This window comes from Aphelocoma coerulescens, chromosome 4, assembly GCF_041296385.1.
Source record: "Aphelocoma coerulescens isolate FSJ_1873_10779 chromosome 4, UR_Acoe_1.0, whole genome shotgun sequence".
In the NCBI taxonomy this organism is placed as follows: Eukaryota; Metazoa; Chordata; class Aves; order Passeriformes; family Corvidae; genus Aphelocoma; species Aphelocoma coerulescens.
The window spans coordinates 7,443,863-7,458,822 of record NC_091017.1 but is presented as its reverse complement, the minus strand read 5'-3'; the positions used below and the strand labels follow the sequence as shown (position 1 = coordinate 7,458,822).

At 39.3% G+C, this 14,960-nt stretch overlaps 1 protein-coding gene across 1 annotated transcript; it reads left to right on the top strand.

Annotated features, from left to right (window-relative positions):
- Nucleotides 1-10,043: 10,043 nt before the first annotated feature.
- On the top strand, nucleotides 10,044-13,117 carry LOC138108926 (ribonuclease HI-like). Its single transcript, XM_069012073.1, has 2 exons — nucleotides 10,044-10,857; nucleotides 12,236-13,117. The coding sequence occupies exons 1-2, from the start codon at nucleotides 10,249-10,251 to the stop codon at nucleotides 12,275-12,277; spliced, it is 651 nt and encodes a 216-aa protein (XP_068868174.1). The 5' UTR covers nucleotides 10,044-10,248; the 3' UTR covers nucleotides 12,278-13,117.
- Nucleotides 13,118-14,960: the final 1,843 nt, after the last annotated feature.

The window sequence follows — 14,960 nt, the reverse complement described above, 5'->3', positions numbered from 1 at the left end:
CAGAAGCATAAAAAATTATCCAGTTATCCAACACTGGCAATGTCACAAGTTTTTACAGAAATCTTACAATACAACTTCCTTTTCTTCCAAGAAAAAAAGGCTTTTTCTTATACAAAATAAGAATGATTTCATACAAATAAGAGGTAAAAACGATTGTCATAACTTTTTTTTTTTTTTAAACAAAGCCATTTGGAATCATTGCAAACATTACTACAGCTTGGGATTTCAGACTCAATTTAGTTGCTATGCTATTTAAAATAGAATTGATTCATAGAAGAAGAAAAAAACACTGTCATATATTAGTCACGGTAAACATTTTTGTTTCTAACATCTTTCTCATTCTAAAGCAAACAGAATAGATATTTTGAAGCCTTACATTTTTTCACTACAGATACTTACAAAAATAGAATGTTAGGCTTCTATTTGAAATTTTACCTGATTTATTTTTCCTATCATTATGTTTCTTCATGACATGTCATTAGAGCATGGTATTTTAATACAACCCATTTCTTTTTTTAAATTTCTGCTATTTCAATAAGTTACAGCTGTTGCCAAATAGAACTCCAGGAATTTTCTCTTTTATTTTTTTTGGTCAAAGCATTTTCTATTTATATTTATTTGCCACAACAAATCAAACTTCTTTTAAAACAAACAAATATTTTCTTCATATGACCTACTAAAATTTTTTTATCAAAATACCTTCTCTTGATGACCGCTTTTCCAAGGAAAGAGTTCTTAGCCATATAACTCAGAATCTACACATAGAACACAAGGCAGAGATGTCCTAGGAAATGGCTTCCAAAAAATGCTCAGGTTCTGTTTGTTTTAATAAATGAAACAAAAATTTATCTAAATGACAAAAGGCAAAGCTAGAAAGTTTTAAACATGTTAACCATCCTTTAGCCTGGATCAGTCTGTGATTGGAGAGCCAATGAAGTCAACGTGTGATTCATCCCTGTGATGTAGTTTGCACTATAAACCATGAATTGCTATCTACTGAAAAACATTGGAGAAGCAGTGAAGCTCCTAAAAGCAAAATTATTGCAAGTAGTAAATATGACACATGTAGTAAGACAAATAAAATGAGATAAGCCAAGTTTTAAAATACCAACACTGGATGTATTCTTTAGACATTTATAAATTTCAGCAAATGCAGTCTGACACCAATTCTACTCCAGAAATCTGAGCAAGGCTTTAGCAGTTAATAAAAACATGAAATAGTGTGTACATAATGTGAATGAAAGCCTTTATTTCAATCAGACTCTTAGGGAGTTCACAAATATCACAGTCAAATCCTTTGTCAGAATTTATAATAAATATTTACTTCTTACTCTGATCTCCACTCCAACAACATAGAACACTTACATATGTTTGCCCAGTGATGTATTTCAAGTGTCCACTGGCCAGAATTTGATCCATAACACTTTAAGCACCTTTCAGCCTCATGTACTATCTCAAAGCCATCTCAAACCTTCCCCAGTATGAGCAGGATTCCCCACAAAGCCCAAGGCATGATGTTCCTTGAAGGTACTGCCAGGTGACTGAGAAAATTACTTCTAAGTACTTATGAATGCTTGGCACACTTGTTTTGGCATTTAAAAGGCTTGATGTTTCATAACATTTACTAACACTTATCAACTACTTTAGAAAGATACTAACCGACAATATCAACTCTTTTAACACCAGAAATCATAAACAAAAACAAAAACAAAACAAAACAAAAAAAAATCACACCAAAAAAAAGAACCTTCCTGCTGACACAGATTTGCCCTCTATTCTGAGTACTTCTCTCTACAGAAGAACTAAACATCACCTCCTACTTCAGAAACTGTACTTATCAAAAATATTGTTCATTTTCTCACAAAGGATGATTGTGGAAAGAAAAATTTAACAGGTAGACTAGATTAGAGTCATTTAAGTGAAGCCTCTGAAGAAGGGTGAAAGATTAAGGCGTTCTTATAGAAGTGTGCAGGTTTTCAACCCCCACATATCCTCCCCAGATGGGGAAGAAAGTCCTTGCCAGGAGTAAGAGACAAACGGGACTTTTGGATCTTCTCGGTCTTCAGATGGTTTATTATATCTTATCAGTAATTTACAGGCCAGCAACACAGCATGAAGCAGAGCAAGTACCAAAAGGCAAATGCAGGAAAACTCAAGGTCTTTTAAAAGTAATTTATCCAATAGTTGCTAAGTGTGTATATTATTTTTACCTTTCTACCAATGCCTAATGAACTGTCCATTCACGTAGCCCTGTACTGCGGCATTTCCTAACCAATCATTCTGTGCTACCAACACTGCAGGAAATGGAGTAGGTGAAGAAGAAAGAAGAGATCTGAAAAACCACAGGGATCCTCCATCTTGCCTTCATCTACTTACCATACTAATAAACCTAAAAACTCTAAATTTTTCACTCTGTAACAAACTATATATTATACTACCACCTAACTCACACCCTTGTAGATTCTAATTCATCCCAAAGCCTTGGCAGCTTTCTCCATGGACAAAGGTTAAAAACAGTGTTTTCCTGGGGGGATAGGTCCTACAGGACAGGCAGAGAACCGCTCCCTGCACTTTGGGTTCCAACATAGAAGTAATTCTCTGAAGTCCAAATGTCAAAGGATTCCTAACACTTAAGAGTATGAAAAATCAACTCATGGCATATACACACAGAAAAGCATTACCTGCTTCTAAGCTGTGTACTATTTTCTGTCTTGGCTGAGAAAACAGATATACAGAAGTTGGAAAATCAGAAGTTTGCTTGCCTTCACCTGCTAGTCCCAGAAAACACTGAAGACTCAAAACAGTAAAAGAAAAGCTAATAAATAACTTTGAATTGCTGCTCTTAGCTTTTAAAGATGAGAAATCATTTATTCTGTCTACCAAAAATCAAATTTCAAGAGCAAATGAAATATTAAAACAACAAAGCATCTCATTCTACAGACATCCAGTAAAATATTTCTTCCAAGACAAAAAAACGCTTTTGCTGAATTCACAGTAACAAGCACCAACACTTTCAAAAGAGTGCCCCAAAACCAGCTGGGTTTTCTTTTTTAATTCATTCTCCTGAAACAATTTAAACATTAAACAAGAAAAAGTCAGCTCCCTCTTAAAGATTTATGACACTCCACAAGAGCATTTTTAAACTATATGTTTTAGAGTTTTTCATTCTACTCTTGGTTTCTAACAGGACACACTCATTTACATTTTCAACTTTTATCTGTCTTCTTGAAAGATAAAAAAATTCTTATTTTTTTCCCTCAAAGTGAAAACAGTTTCCTCTACCCCTATCAATTTCAACAAGAAAAACAGCAAGTTTCCACAAAACTCATTAGCAGTCTAAGAATGCTGGCAAAATAGGACCAAAGTACCTATAACAGAAATCTATGTTAACCACATTTTTCTATCTTCATACTTCTATGTCAAAGATATTCTTTGCTAAAACTGGAGATGAGAGACTCATAGTCTCAGCAGAGCTCCAAAAGGCCTGGGAAATGGAAATTTCAATTGAATTTAACATTTTAAGGTAGTTTTCTATGAACTAAAAAGGAAGTGGTTTGAGGTTTTTTCCTTCCATTTCTGTTTCAACACTCCCCAGTGCTTTGGATTCTAAAGGGTAGAGAAGAGAAGAGAAAAATCTTCGGTGTCCTCACTTCTCCCACCCTCTTTAATTTAATCTGTGACTTTAATTATATTTCTTCTCATAAGCTTGTCTTGACTTTATTTTATTTTTAAAGAGATAAGAGCTTGCAGCAAGTGTCCCTAAAAAACTCTTTCAGCTCTATTTTTAATGCACACAGTAAAGTCAGAAGCATATATTTAAAAATACAAAGAGTAGCTGATTATTAATTCCAGTTAAACTTAGAGAGAATCACTGATCAGAATTTTATTAATTAATTTTATATAATCAGGGTTTTTCTATAAGGCCAGCTTTGTGAGAACTTACAGTCTGTGAGACTGCTTAATGTTAAATCCTCACCTTTTGTGCTTGCACACTTTACAGAATTGTTGGAAAAATGTAGACAAAAGTAACAATTAAACTTTGGGTATATGCATGAGCTAAAAATGGAATTGCTTCCTTTTGATATTTAATTACGGCTTTAGATTTGTTAAGTAGGAAAAATGTTTATTAATCTATGTGCAAAGTTCTCTTTAAGGGTAATCATTTTGTCACTATACAGCACAATTCCAAAACACAATTCAGCACTTGACAGCTTTTGTTAAGCTTGGTTTTGATAATTGGATACAGAAGTGGCTTTTGGCCATTTGGGTGAAACTATTCTAGTTTCATGGAGCTTTTGAAAATGATCAAACTTAAACATATCACTCATTCTGCTGAGCCAGCTTGACAGTTTTGATAGCCCATTACTGTAGTTTATATTTCATTTTTGAAAGATTTCAGTAGACATCTCAGAATTAGACTACCTTGGAATCTTGAGTTCCAAGGGGCTCTGACTTTGATCTCAGGTCATCATTTCTTAATGCAAATAACCCCCAGAGAGTCTTTTCAAATTAAATATGAGCATCTTCAATACTATTTTCTCACACCCCTCTCATAATAATATAAATAATAAGCACCTTGGACAGATCAAGAGGTGTCATACATGAAATCCCTATTTGTGCTTGGTCTTTGCATATTAAGTGCCTTAATTAATTTGAGCTTAATATTTTTAAATTGAATGTTAAAATCAATCCATCAGTCCAGGTACAATAATCAAGCTTTTATGGTCTTCCTGTGTTTACTGTATACTTTTACAAGTGTTTTAAGATGTGTTGGATGTATTTTTTTATGTTTTACTTGTATCTTGGTTTCAAGGCAGATTTTAAAAACCCCAGTTGCAACAAACAGCTCAGCCCCATAAGCACATGACCCTTATCTCAACTAATATCACCCCTCTGACCAGGAGGAGCCATTGGTGGACAGAGATGGTCTGTCAAGGGGAAAACACCAACCGCCTTGAACCAGGGGGGTGGGCTGTGGGCGGACTGTGGGCGGAGCAAAAGCTATAAAAGTGTAAGAGAAGACACGCCCACTCTCATTGTCCCTTCCTCTCCAGCTTGCTAAGGCAGTGCTGGAGAAGCCTACCCCTTTCTAGGGGCTTTTTAGAAATAGATTTCTTTTTGACCAGCCTAAACTGCAAGTTTATTTTTTTTCTCTACCTGAGGTTCAGAGCTGTCTTAAGCCTAAAGTTCCTGAATCCCTGCGCTCCTGGGGCATATCTCTCGAGCCATCTGGATCCCAAATTTTTATATTTTGTTAGGTTTTTTTTGCAATTTTTCAATTTTTTTTTTTGTTTTAATAAATTGTTTTAATTTCTACAAAGAGTTGTCTCGTTCCTCACAACTCTTTTGGGGGCTCTCCGGGATCCTATTTTTGCCCTAAAATCCAGGTATTTTGGTTAATTTTACTATTTTTGAATTTTTGCGATTTTTTTGGTTTTTTTTCTCCTTGGATTTTCTGGGCTCCCACAAGGATTACTGCAGCAGAGAAAGGACACCTCCGGTGGAGAAAGACTTGCGGTAAGGCTTGAACCCTTCTTAAAGGGAACTTAGTTAGGGACTTACCCTTTTTAAGGGCTATTAGTTTTTGGGGAACCTCCGAGTGGAATTCCTTTTGTGAGAGAGTGTGTGGGGGGGTTGGCCGCCCCCAGTGTGTGTGTGAGTGTGCTTGAAAGGGTTCATTTTTAAGGGCACCACGAGGGATCACCCCTTTAGAGACACAGAGGGGAAGATCGAGTGTGGTGATCAGCCTTTCTGGGGGGAGGTTTCCACGTTTTAGGGGTGTGCGCAGCCCCAAATTCATTTTTATTAGTGTCTCAGTCTCCTCGGGTCTAGAACTGAGGAGAAACCTCATTTTAAACCCCTCTCTTTTCCTTTTCGCCGCGTGGTCGGCGGCCATTTTGAAATTTCGGGCTGCCGCGTGGTCGGCGGCCATTTTGAAATTTCGCGCCGCCGCGTGGTCGGCCGCCATTTTGAAATTTCGGGTTTCCACGTGGTCGGCCGCCATTTTGAAATTTCGCGCCGCCGCGTGGTCGGCGGCCATTTTGAAATTTCGGGTTTCCACGTGGTCGGCCGCCATTTTGAAATTTCGGGCCGCCACGTGGTCGGCCGCCATTTTGTGTCCTTTTAATTTGAACTGCACCCCTTTGCTGTTCTAAGTGCATGTGGGAACTTGTTTTAGCTGCACTCTTGTGGTCAGTGCTATCTAGCACCTTTATACTTCCTGTTAGTTTGGAGTGTTTGGGTTATTGGATTGTAGTTGTAATTTGCTTTATCTGCTTTAATCATAAGACACTACTTTGATATTTTGAATTACTGTTTGTGTTATTCATTATAATCTTTTTCCTTTAATTTGGTTATAAATATTTTAAATTTATCTCTCCTTTGCTAATAAAGACAACTCCTGTTTCTTAAGTATTATATGTATAAAGCTATCTAAATTTCAGTTATACTTTAAACAATTTAAATATTCACTAATTATTCTTTTTATAATTAAAACTAATATTTTCTTGCAACATATTTGTTTCTCACCAGCCTACCATATTTAATTTTCCCACAGATTCGCCATCATTCATTCCCTTATATATCTACTAACCTTGCTTGCTTTTCTCTACATTAGTTGTATTGTATTTTATGCTTATAACTTTATTATCATTTTTTTATTGTGATAGTGTATTGAATTTAGGTTATTTTGTAACATTATTTCCTTATGCAATATTTTAAATGTTTTATATAATACAATACTTTGGTTTATTTAATTAGAAAAAAAAAAAAAAAAAAAAAAAAAAAATTTTTTTTTCTTCTGCACTAGCTACTTGTTTGCTTCCCAGTAACAAAATGGGACAAGCAAATAGCAAAAAGAAAGACCTAATGAAGAAATACAAAATCTTCCCAGACAGTCCGTTAGGGCAAATGCTCCTAAAGTGGGAAGAAAATCTTTTAACTAAAGAAAAAGACCAGTGTCAAATGATTAGGTACTGTGTTTTTAAGTGGCCAAAACATAAAATTAACAAAGATGGACTCAGATGGCCCAAGTATGGGTCTTCTGAAAAATGGCTTTGTGAGGCTTTGCATTCTTATGTACATTACAAAGCTCCAAAACATTCTGATGAATTAGACTATGCTAAAATTTGGTTAAATTATTGGCAAAAACAAAATGAAGACCAAAGCAAAAAAATAGAATTGGAAGAGGAAACTAAATCTAATTCAATTGGACTTAATAAAAATTCAAACCAAATTTTTTCCATTGCAGAAGAACACAAACAGAAAGAAAAACAAAAACCTAAATTAAATAAACCAAAGTGGGACCCCCTAGACTACCTTCCTCCAGTAACTCCTCCAGAAAGGAGGGTCCAAATTGAACAAGAAAGGGTCCTTCCTTCATCGAGCCACCCAATCGAAAGGGACTCAGAAAATGAGAATGAAAGTGAAAAAGAAAATTCTGTTCCTTCCTGCTCTCACAAAAAGACAACCGGACAAAGGATTTCTTCTAGCCAGGATGGCCCAGCATCTTGCACTAGAAAGAAATCATTTAAAACACCTGACTGTCCCACCTGCCTTAGCACTCCCCATGAGTCTAAAATTTTACCTCTTAGGGAGGTACCCATGGGAAATGCTCAAGGAGGAATTGGTTATGTAGTTGTACCTCTAGCTTCATCTGAGGTACGGGAATTTAAAAAAGAAATGAAAAGCCTGATGGCTGATCCCATTGGTCTAGCTGACCAATTTGATCAATTCCTCGGCCCTAATATTTATAATTGGGGAGAGATACAATCCATCCTTCACTCCTTATTCACCATTGAGGAAAGAAAATTGATTAGAGCTGCAGGAGTGACAGTCTGGGACAGAGAAAATAATTCTAATCAAGGCCCAATTGGAGAACAAAAATTACCACTGACAGACCCTGAATGGAACCCAAATTCAGAAGAGGGCAGGAGGAACATGAAGGACTACAGAAATTTAATTATAAAAGGGATTAGAGAAGCTGTTCCTCGAGTTAATAATATGAAAAAAGCATTTTGTGGGGAACAGGAAAAGGATGAGTCCCCAACAGCTTGGATGGCTCGGTTAAGGAATAACATTCAACTTTATTCTGTCATTGACTTAGACACTGAGGGAGGCAAAACTATGCTAAAGGTACATTTTGTGCTTCACTCCTGGCCTGACATCAGGAAAAAATTGGAAAAATTGGAAAAATGGCCAGAGAAGGAACTAGATGAATTACTGGAGGAAGCCCAAAAAGTCTTTGTTAGGAGGGATGAAGAGAGGATGAAGGCTAAAAGCCGAATAATGAATAACAGTACTAATGCTCCAATCCACAACCCTCCTACACAAAGAACTTCCCAAAGGGGCATCCCACAACAGCAAACCCAAATCTGCTCTCAGCAACAGCCACAAGTTTGTGCTTGTAATATAAAATCTACCTCAATTGTTCAAAGACCTGAGAGGTTAATTTGCACATACTGTAATAAACCAGGCCACGGGCAGTGGTACTGTTTTAAAAAGCAGAGAGATCAAGGAGTCCTTCAAATGGAGGGACAAATTTTGAACAACTGAAGGGGTCAGGGGCTTTATTCTCTAGGGCAAAAACATCTTAAAGAGCCCTTGATAAAATTAGAAGCTGGACCCCAGAGACAACAAGTGGAGTTTTTAGTGGACACAGGTGCTGAAAGAACCTGTGTCACTAAAACACCTCCAGGATGTTTTATTTCTCAAGATACATTAGATATATATGGTGCTAATGGTGAAAGCTTTGCTGTTCCTGTAATTAAAAATGTAACCCTTTCCATACAAGGACGTACCCATACAGGGGATGTGCTATACCTACCTCAAGCTGGGATCAATCTTTTAGGACGTGACTTCCAAATACCTCTGAGGGTTGGGGTGGTACCGCAGGGTGGAAAAATGACCACTAAATTGTTTGTTTTATCTTTAGTAGATGAGCAACACATTGACCCGGTAGTGTGGGCCAAACCTGGCAACCGGGGAAAAATGGACATCACACCTCTAACAATTAAGTTGCTCCCAAATAGGCAGCCAGTACGTGTACCACAATATCCCCTCTCCAAGGACAAAAGAAAGGGCCTGAAGCCTGTTATCATGGACTTATTACAAGATGGAATTCTTGAGACCTGCAAATCCAGTTACAACACTCCAATTTTGGCTGTCCAGAAACCAGATAAGTCATTCCGGCTTGTACAAGATCTGCGTGAGGTCAATAAGAGAGTCCAAACCAGGTACCCACTGGTGCAGGACCCCTATACACTCCTGAGTCGGGTACCCCCAGCACATGCCTGGTTCTCTGTTATTGACCTTAAAGATGCTTTCTGGTCATGTCCTCTAGATTCTCATTGCAGAGACATCTTTGCATTTACCTGGGAGGATCCAGACACTGGACGGAAGCAGCAGCTGCGCTGGACTCGCCTGCCTCAAGGGTACACCGAGGCACCCACACTCTTTGGCCAAGCGCTAGAAGATTTGCTAAGTTCCTTTTCTCCACCCGAAGGGATTCAGGTAACTCAGTATGTAGATGACCTGCTCCTCTCTGGGGAACAGGAGTCTACGGTAAGAACTGCTACAATTCAGTTACTGAATTTTCTAGGGAGGAACGGGCTGAGGGTGTCAAAACCTAAATTACAATTTGTGCTACAGGAGGTGAAGTATTTGGGACATCTAATTGGCCATGGCACAAAAAAACTCAGTGCTGAAAGAGTAGAAGGAATCCTAAATCTACCACCTCCAACCTCAAAACGAGAAATCCGGCAATTATTAGGCCTATTTGGATACTGCAGACTGTGGATTGATCAGTATTCACAATCTGCCAAATTTTTATATGAAAAACTAATAGAAGAAGAACCTTTTAATTGGACTAATTCAGACACACAAAAACTACAAAATCTGAAAGAGAAATTAACAAAAGCACCTGTTTTAAGCCTTCCTTCACTAGAAAAACCCTTCGATCTATTTGTTAATGTGGAGAAGGGAATTGCCTATGGCGTCTTGACCCAGGAGTGGGGTGGAGTCAGGAAGCCAGTTGCTTTTCTTTCCAAATTACTGGATCCAGTGTCCAGAGGATGGCCCGTTTGCATCCAGTCCATCGCCGCAGCAGCTGTTCTGGTCTCGGAGAGTCAAAAACTCATTTTTGGTGGAGACTTGACAGTGCATACACCACACTCAATCAAAACCATTTTAGCTCACAGGGCTGCAGAGTGGTTAACTGATCCAAGAATAGTCAAATATGAAGCCATTCTCATGCACTCGGACCACCTGAGGTTAGTTGTGTGTACACACCAAAATCCAGCTCAATTTCTTTATGGGACCCCATCAGAAAAAGAAATTGAACACAATTGCATTGAAATAATTGACATCCAAACAAAAGTCAGAGAGGACCTGGTGGACTGTCCCCTCAATGAAGGGGAAATCCTCTTCATTGACGGGTCATCTCGAGTGGTGGATGGAAAACGATGCTCTGGCTATTCAGTGGTCGATGGACACCAAATGTGTGTGCTAGAAAAGGGCAGATTGCCACCGACCTGGTCAGCTCAGGTCTGTGAGCTCTATGCCCTAGAAAAAGCACTCCACCGACTAGCTGGAAGCATTGGGACCATTTACACTGACTCGAGATACGCTTATGGCGTAGTCCACACCTTTGGAAAAATCTGGTCCGAAAGGGGGTTCCTAAACACCAAAGGGAAAGATATCCTACATAAGGAATTAATCCTAAAAATTCTAAAAGCACTGCAACTGCCTCAGGTGATCTCAGTGGTGCATATTCCAGGTCATCAATCGGGAACCACAAAAGAAGCTCGGGGGAACAACCTAGCAGACTTGGCAGCAAAAGAAGCAGCAGTGGAAGAAGAGGTAAAAGTGATGGAAGTAAACCAACTTCCAACTAACACCACCACATCTGACACTATTCCACAAACTAACATTTTACCCACGCCCATTTTTACTGATCAGGAAAAACAGAAATTAGTTTTAATTGGAGCTAATGAGGATTCTCAAGGTCGCTGGTATTTACCAGATAAACGCCAAATTTTAAACAAAAATTTAACCCGAGAAATTCTACAAAATATCCACCAAAGCAATCATTGGGGTTCAAAGGCTCTGGCGGATCACTATCTCAGAACCTTTGGATGCACTGGTGTTTATGAAATAGCCAACCAAATAACCCGGGACTGTGTAATCTGTCAAAAGGTTAACAAAAAGGTAATAAAAAAGAACACTGGTGGAGGAATTGAATTAGCAATCAGGCCTTTCCAAAACATTCAAATTGACTTTACAGAAATGCCTCCTGTCCAGAGGTGGAAATACCTATTGGTAATCGTTGATCACCTTACCCACTGGGTGGAAGCTGTTCCAACTGTCAATGCAACAGCCCAGACAGTGAGTAAGGTGATCCTCGAGCAAATTATCCCCCGTTATGGGATAGTCCACCGCATAGATTCAGATCGAGGTACTCATTTTACCTCTCAAATTGTACAACAATTGGCTCAGCAATTAGGAACAAATTGGAGATTACACACCCCGTGGCATCCACAGAGCTCTGGGAGAGTGGAACGGATGAACCAGGCAATCAAGAACACCCTCACAAAATTAATGCTGGAAACAAAATGGACCTGGGTAAAATGCCTTCCACTTGCTCTTCTTAGAATTAGGACACAGCCAAGATCTGATTTGGGTTGTTCACCATATGAGATGTTGTATGGATTACCCTACCTTGCTACACCACAAGAGTTGAATGTGAAAGAGTGTGGAAATACCAATGTACAACAATATGTACAGATAATTGCCAAAAATCTAGAGTTGCTAAGGGAAAGAGGTTTTCTACCACAAACTCCCCCACTTAATTTTAATTTACATCACATCAATCCAGGTGACTGGGTGTTAATAAAATCCTGGAAAGAAAAGTCATTAACCCCATCCTGGGAAGGTCCATTTCAGGTCCAGCTAACCACTGAAACAGCTGTCCGGACATTTGAAAAGGGCTGGACGCATGTCAAGAGGGTGAAGGGTCCAGTAACACCACCAATTGAAGAGAAGAAACCTCCAGACAAACCATCAAACTAAACACCCTGTTTGAAAGCTCCACTCAGCATCCCTCACTCCAAGTTAATAAAATCCTGTACTCCCAGTTCTTCCCCAGTTATACCTCAGTAATAAGTGCTAGCTACAAGTTGTTAAACTAAGTTGAAAATATTTTGCTGTTAATTCTGTTCTTTGTTATTCCCTTTTACAGATTCTGCCTTCACACAACCATATTGTCACATCAACTGTATAGTAAGGCTCCATTTGAAGCCAGCATTCTCTTCCAATAACAGTCCAATCAGACTCCAAAATTATGGGCACGATAACTCTAATCTTTGACAAGGCCAACCCTAAAATAACCATGAGTTTCCAGAAGCCTGAGGTCACTGAAGAACCATCTGAAGGTGAGATGCCTAAAGAAAGGACAAAAGAAGCAAAGATGACAACCCCCACCAGCAGAGGCAACCCAAATGCTGACAGCTCCTCTCGGGTATGCCTAAAGGGGAAAGTGAGCAACATCCTGCTACTGAGTGTCATCTGTCTCTGGGTCCTCTGGCCTCCCTTTACACAAGCAGCCGACAGCCGCTGTAACAGATGTTACAAGACTGTGTACCAGGCAGAAGGAGGCTCATTTCAAATTCGACACTTTTTCCGAGCACATACTTATGTTAATCCATCTTGTTACAACATAACAAGGTTGAGTATCTGCTCAGAAAAAGGTCACAAGTACTGGATTGGCAAAAACATTGGCACCCAAATACATAAGCAGAAGGGAGAGTGTCCCTCCCAAGACGATTGGCTCTGTTTCAATTTTAGATACATAACCAAGACAGAAGATTTGTTAAAAAGAAAGACCTATGACACTGATCTGATCCAAGAGGTGGTCATAGAAGAAAAGGAAAAACAAAAAGAAAAACAATCCTTTGATGTCAAGGAAAAACTTGTTTATTGACCTGGCAGAAAGGATTGGACAGCAGCTAAATTTAACAAATTGCTGGGTGTGCGGAGGAACTTTAGAATCGGAGAGTTGGCCTTGGCGGGGAGTCAGTCTTGGACCCCCCGATTTACTCCGACTAAGTAATCTCTCCCCCACAACCAGACATGACAATGAAACCTGGCTGCTAAGCAATACTGTTATTGGAGAAGAATGCATCTGGAGGAAAGGAAGAAAATTTTTAAAAGAAGTTGGTGAGACAATATGCAAAAGGTACCTGGTAACTGATGAGCAAAAACATTGGTGGATACCTCAAGAACCAGATGTATTCTGGTCTGCAGAAAAGGTTAAAAACAAAAATTGCATTTTGAATCCTGTTAAAAAACTCTGGCAGTGCTGGGATCAAGGAAATCCATATTCTGTCCTGCCACAAATTTCCAAGTACTGGATTACAGCAGCAAGTATACAACCCCACTTCTGGGAAGCACCACAAGACCTCTACTGGATCTGTGGTAACCGAGCTTATTCCAACTTACCACCTCGCTGGAAAGGGAGCTGCACTCTTGGAGCCATTCAACCAAACTTCTTCCTACTTGCTGAAAACGCTGGAGCCCACCTTGGAATCTCCCTTTATGATGAACTTTTCCGTACTAAGAGACATGTAATAGGAGGGACCCAGAGATGGGGAGAAGAAGAGTGGCCACCTGAGAGGATCCTAGAGACTTATGGACCTGCAACATGGGCACAGGATGGGAGCTGGGGGTACCGAACTCCCATCTACATGCTAAACCGGATCATCAGACTGCAAGCACTAATTGAGGTAATCACTAATGAGACCTCTCTTGCTCTTGAACTACTTAACACACAGCAAGGGCAAACTCGAGCAGCCGTGTACCAAAATAGGCTGGCATTGGACTATTTACTAGCTGAAGAAGGTGGAGTATGTGGCAAGTTTAACACCTCAGACTGCTGCATCCATATTGATGATCACGGCGAAGCCATCACCAAGATTACCCAAAACATCAGGAAACTAGCCCATGTTCCAGTGCAGAAATGGCAGCCCTTGATCACTTCTGAATGGTGGGAAAATATTTTCCAAAGACAATGGTAGAAGAAAGCCTTAATTATTGTTGGACTTTCCCTTACAGGACTTATTTTTCTCCCTTGTTTAATCCCTTGTTTCATCCGTCTAATCACCACTGTCGTCCAAAGCATGCCACTGATCCAGGATCTTCAAGGACAACAGCAGCGTCCACCATTCGCTCAAAAGATTATGCATATCAATAATAGTAACAATAAGAAAACTAGAAAGGAGAGAAAAATTGCCCAGCAAGTGTGGGACAGTTTTAAAGAGCTTGAATCTATCCCTGAAGAGTTATCCACCTCCACTTAAATGCAAAGACCAAAGATGTGAGCATAAGAGAAAAAGGGGGGACTTGTCATACATGAAATCCCTATTTGTGCTTGGTCTTTGCATATTAAGTGCCTTAATTAATTTGAGCTTAATATTTTTAAATTGAATGTTAAAATCAATCCATCAGTCCAGGTACAATAATCAAGCTTTTATGGTCTTCCTGTGTTTACTGTATACTTTTACAAGTGTTTTAAGATGTGTTGGATGTATTTTTTTATGTTTTACTTGTATCTTGGTTTCAAGGCAGATTTTAAAAACCCCAGTTGCAACAAACAGCTCAGCCCCATAAGCACATGACCCTTATCTCAACTAATATCACCCCTCTGACCAGGAGGAGCCATTGGTGGACAGAGATGGTCTGTCAAGGGGAAAACACCAACCGCCTTGAACCAGGGGGGTGGGCTGTGGGCGGACTGTGGGCGGAGCAAAAGCTATAAAAGTGTAAGAGAAGACACGCCCACTCTCATTGTCCCTTCCTCTCCAGCTTGCTAAGGCAGTGCTGGAGAAGCCTACCCCTTTCTAGGGGCTTTTTAGAAATAGATTTCTTTTTGACCAGCCTAAACTGCAAGTTTATTTTTTTTCTCTACC

What these genes read in the sequence shown, in the direction of transcription:
- LOC138108926 (XM_069012073.1), top strand. Translation starts at nt 10,249, where the DNA reads ATGCACTCGGACCACCTGAGGTTAGTTGTGTGTACACACCAAAATCCA. An exon ending in AAGCAGCAGTGGAAGAAGAG is followed by an intron (nt 10,858 to 12,235) that starts GTAAAAGTGATG and finishes TCCCTTTTACAG; the next exon opens with ATTCTGCCTTCACACAACCA.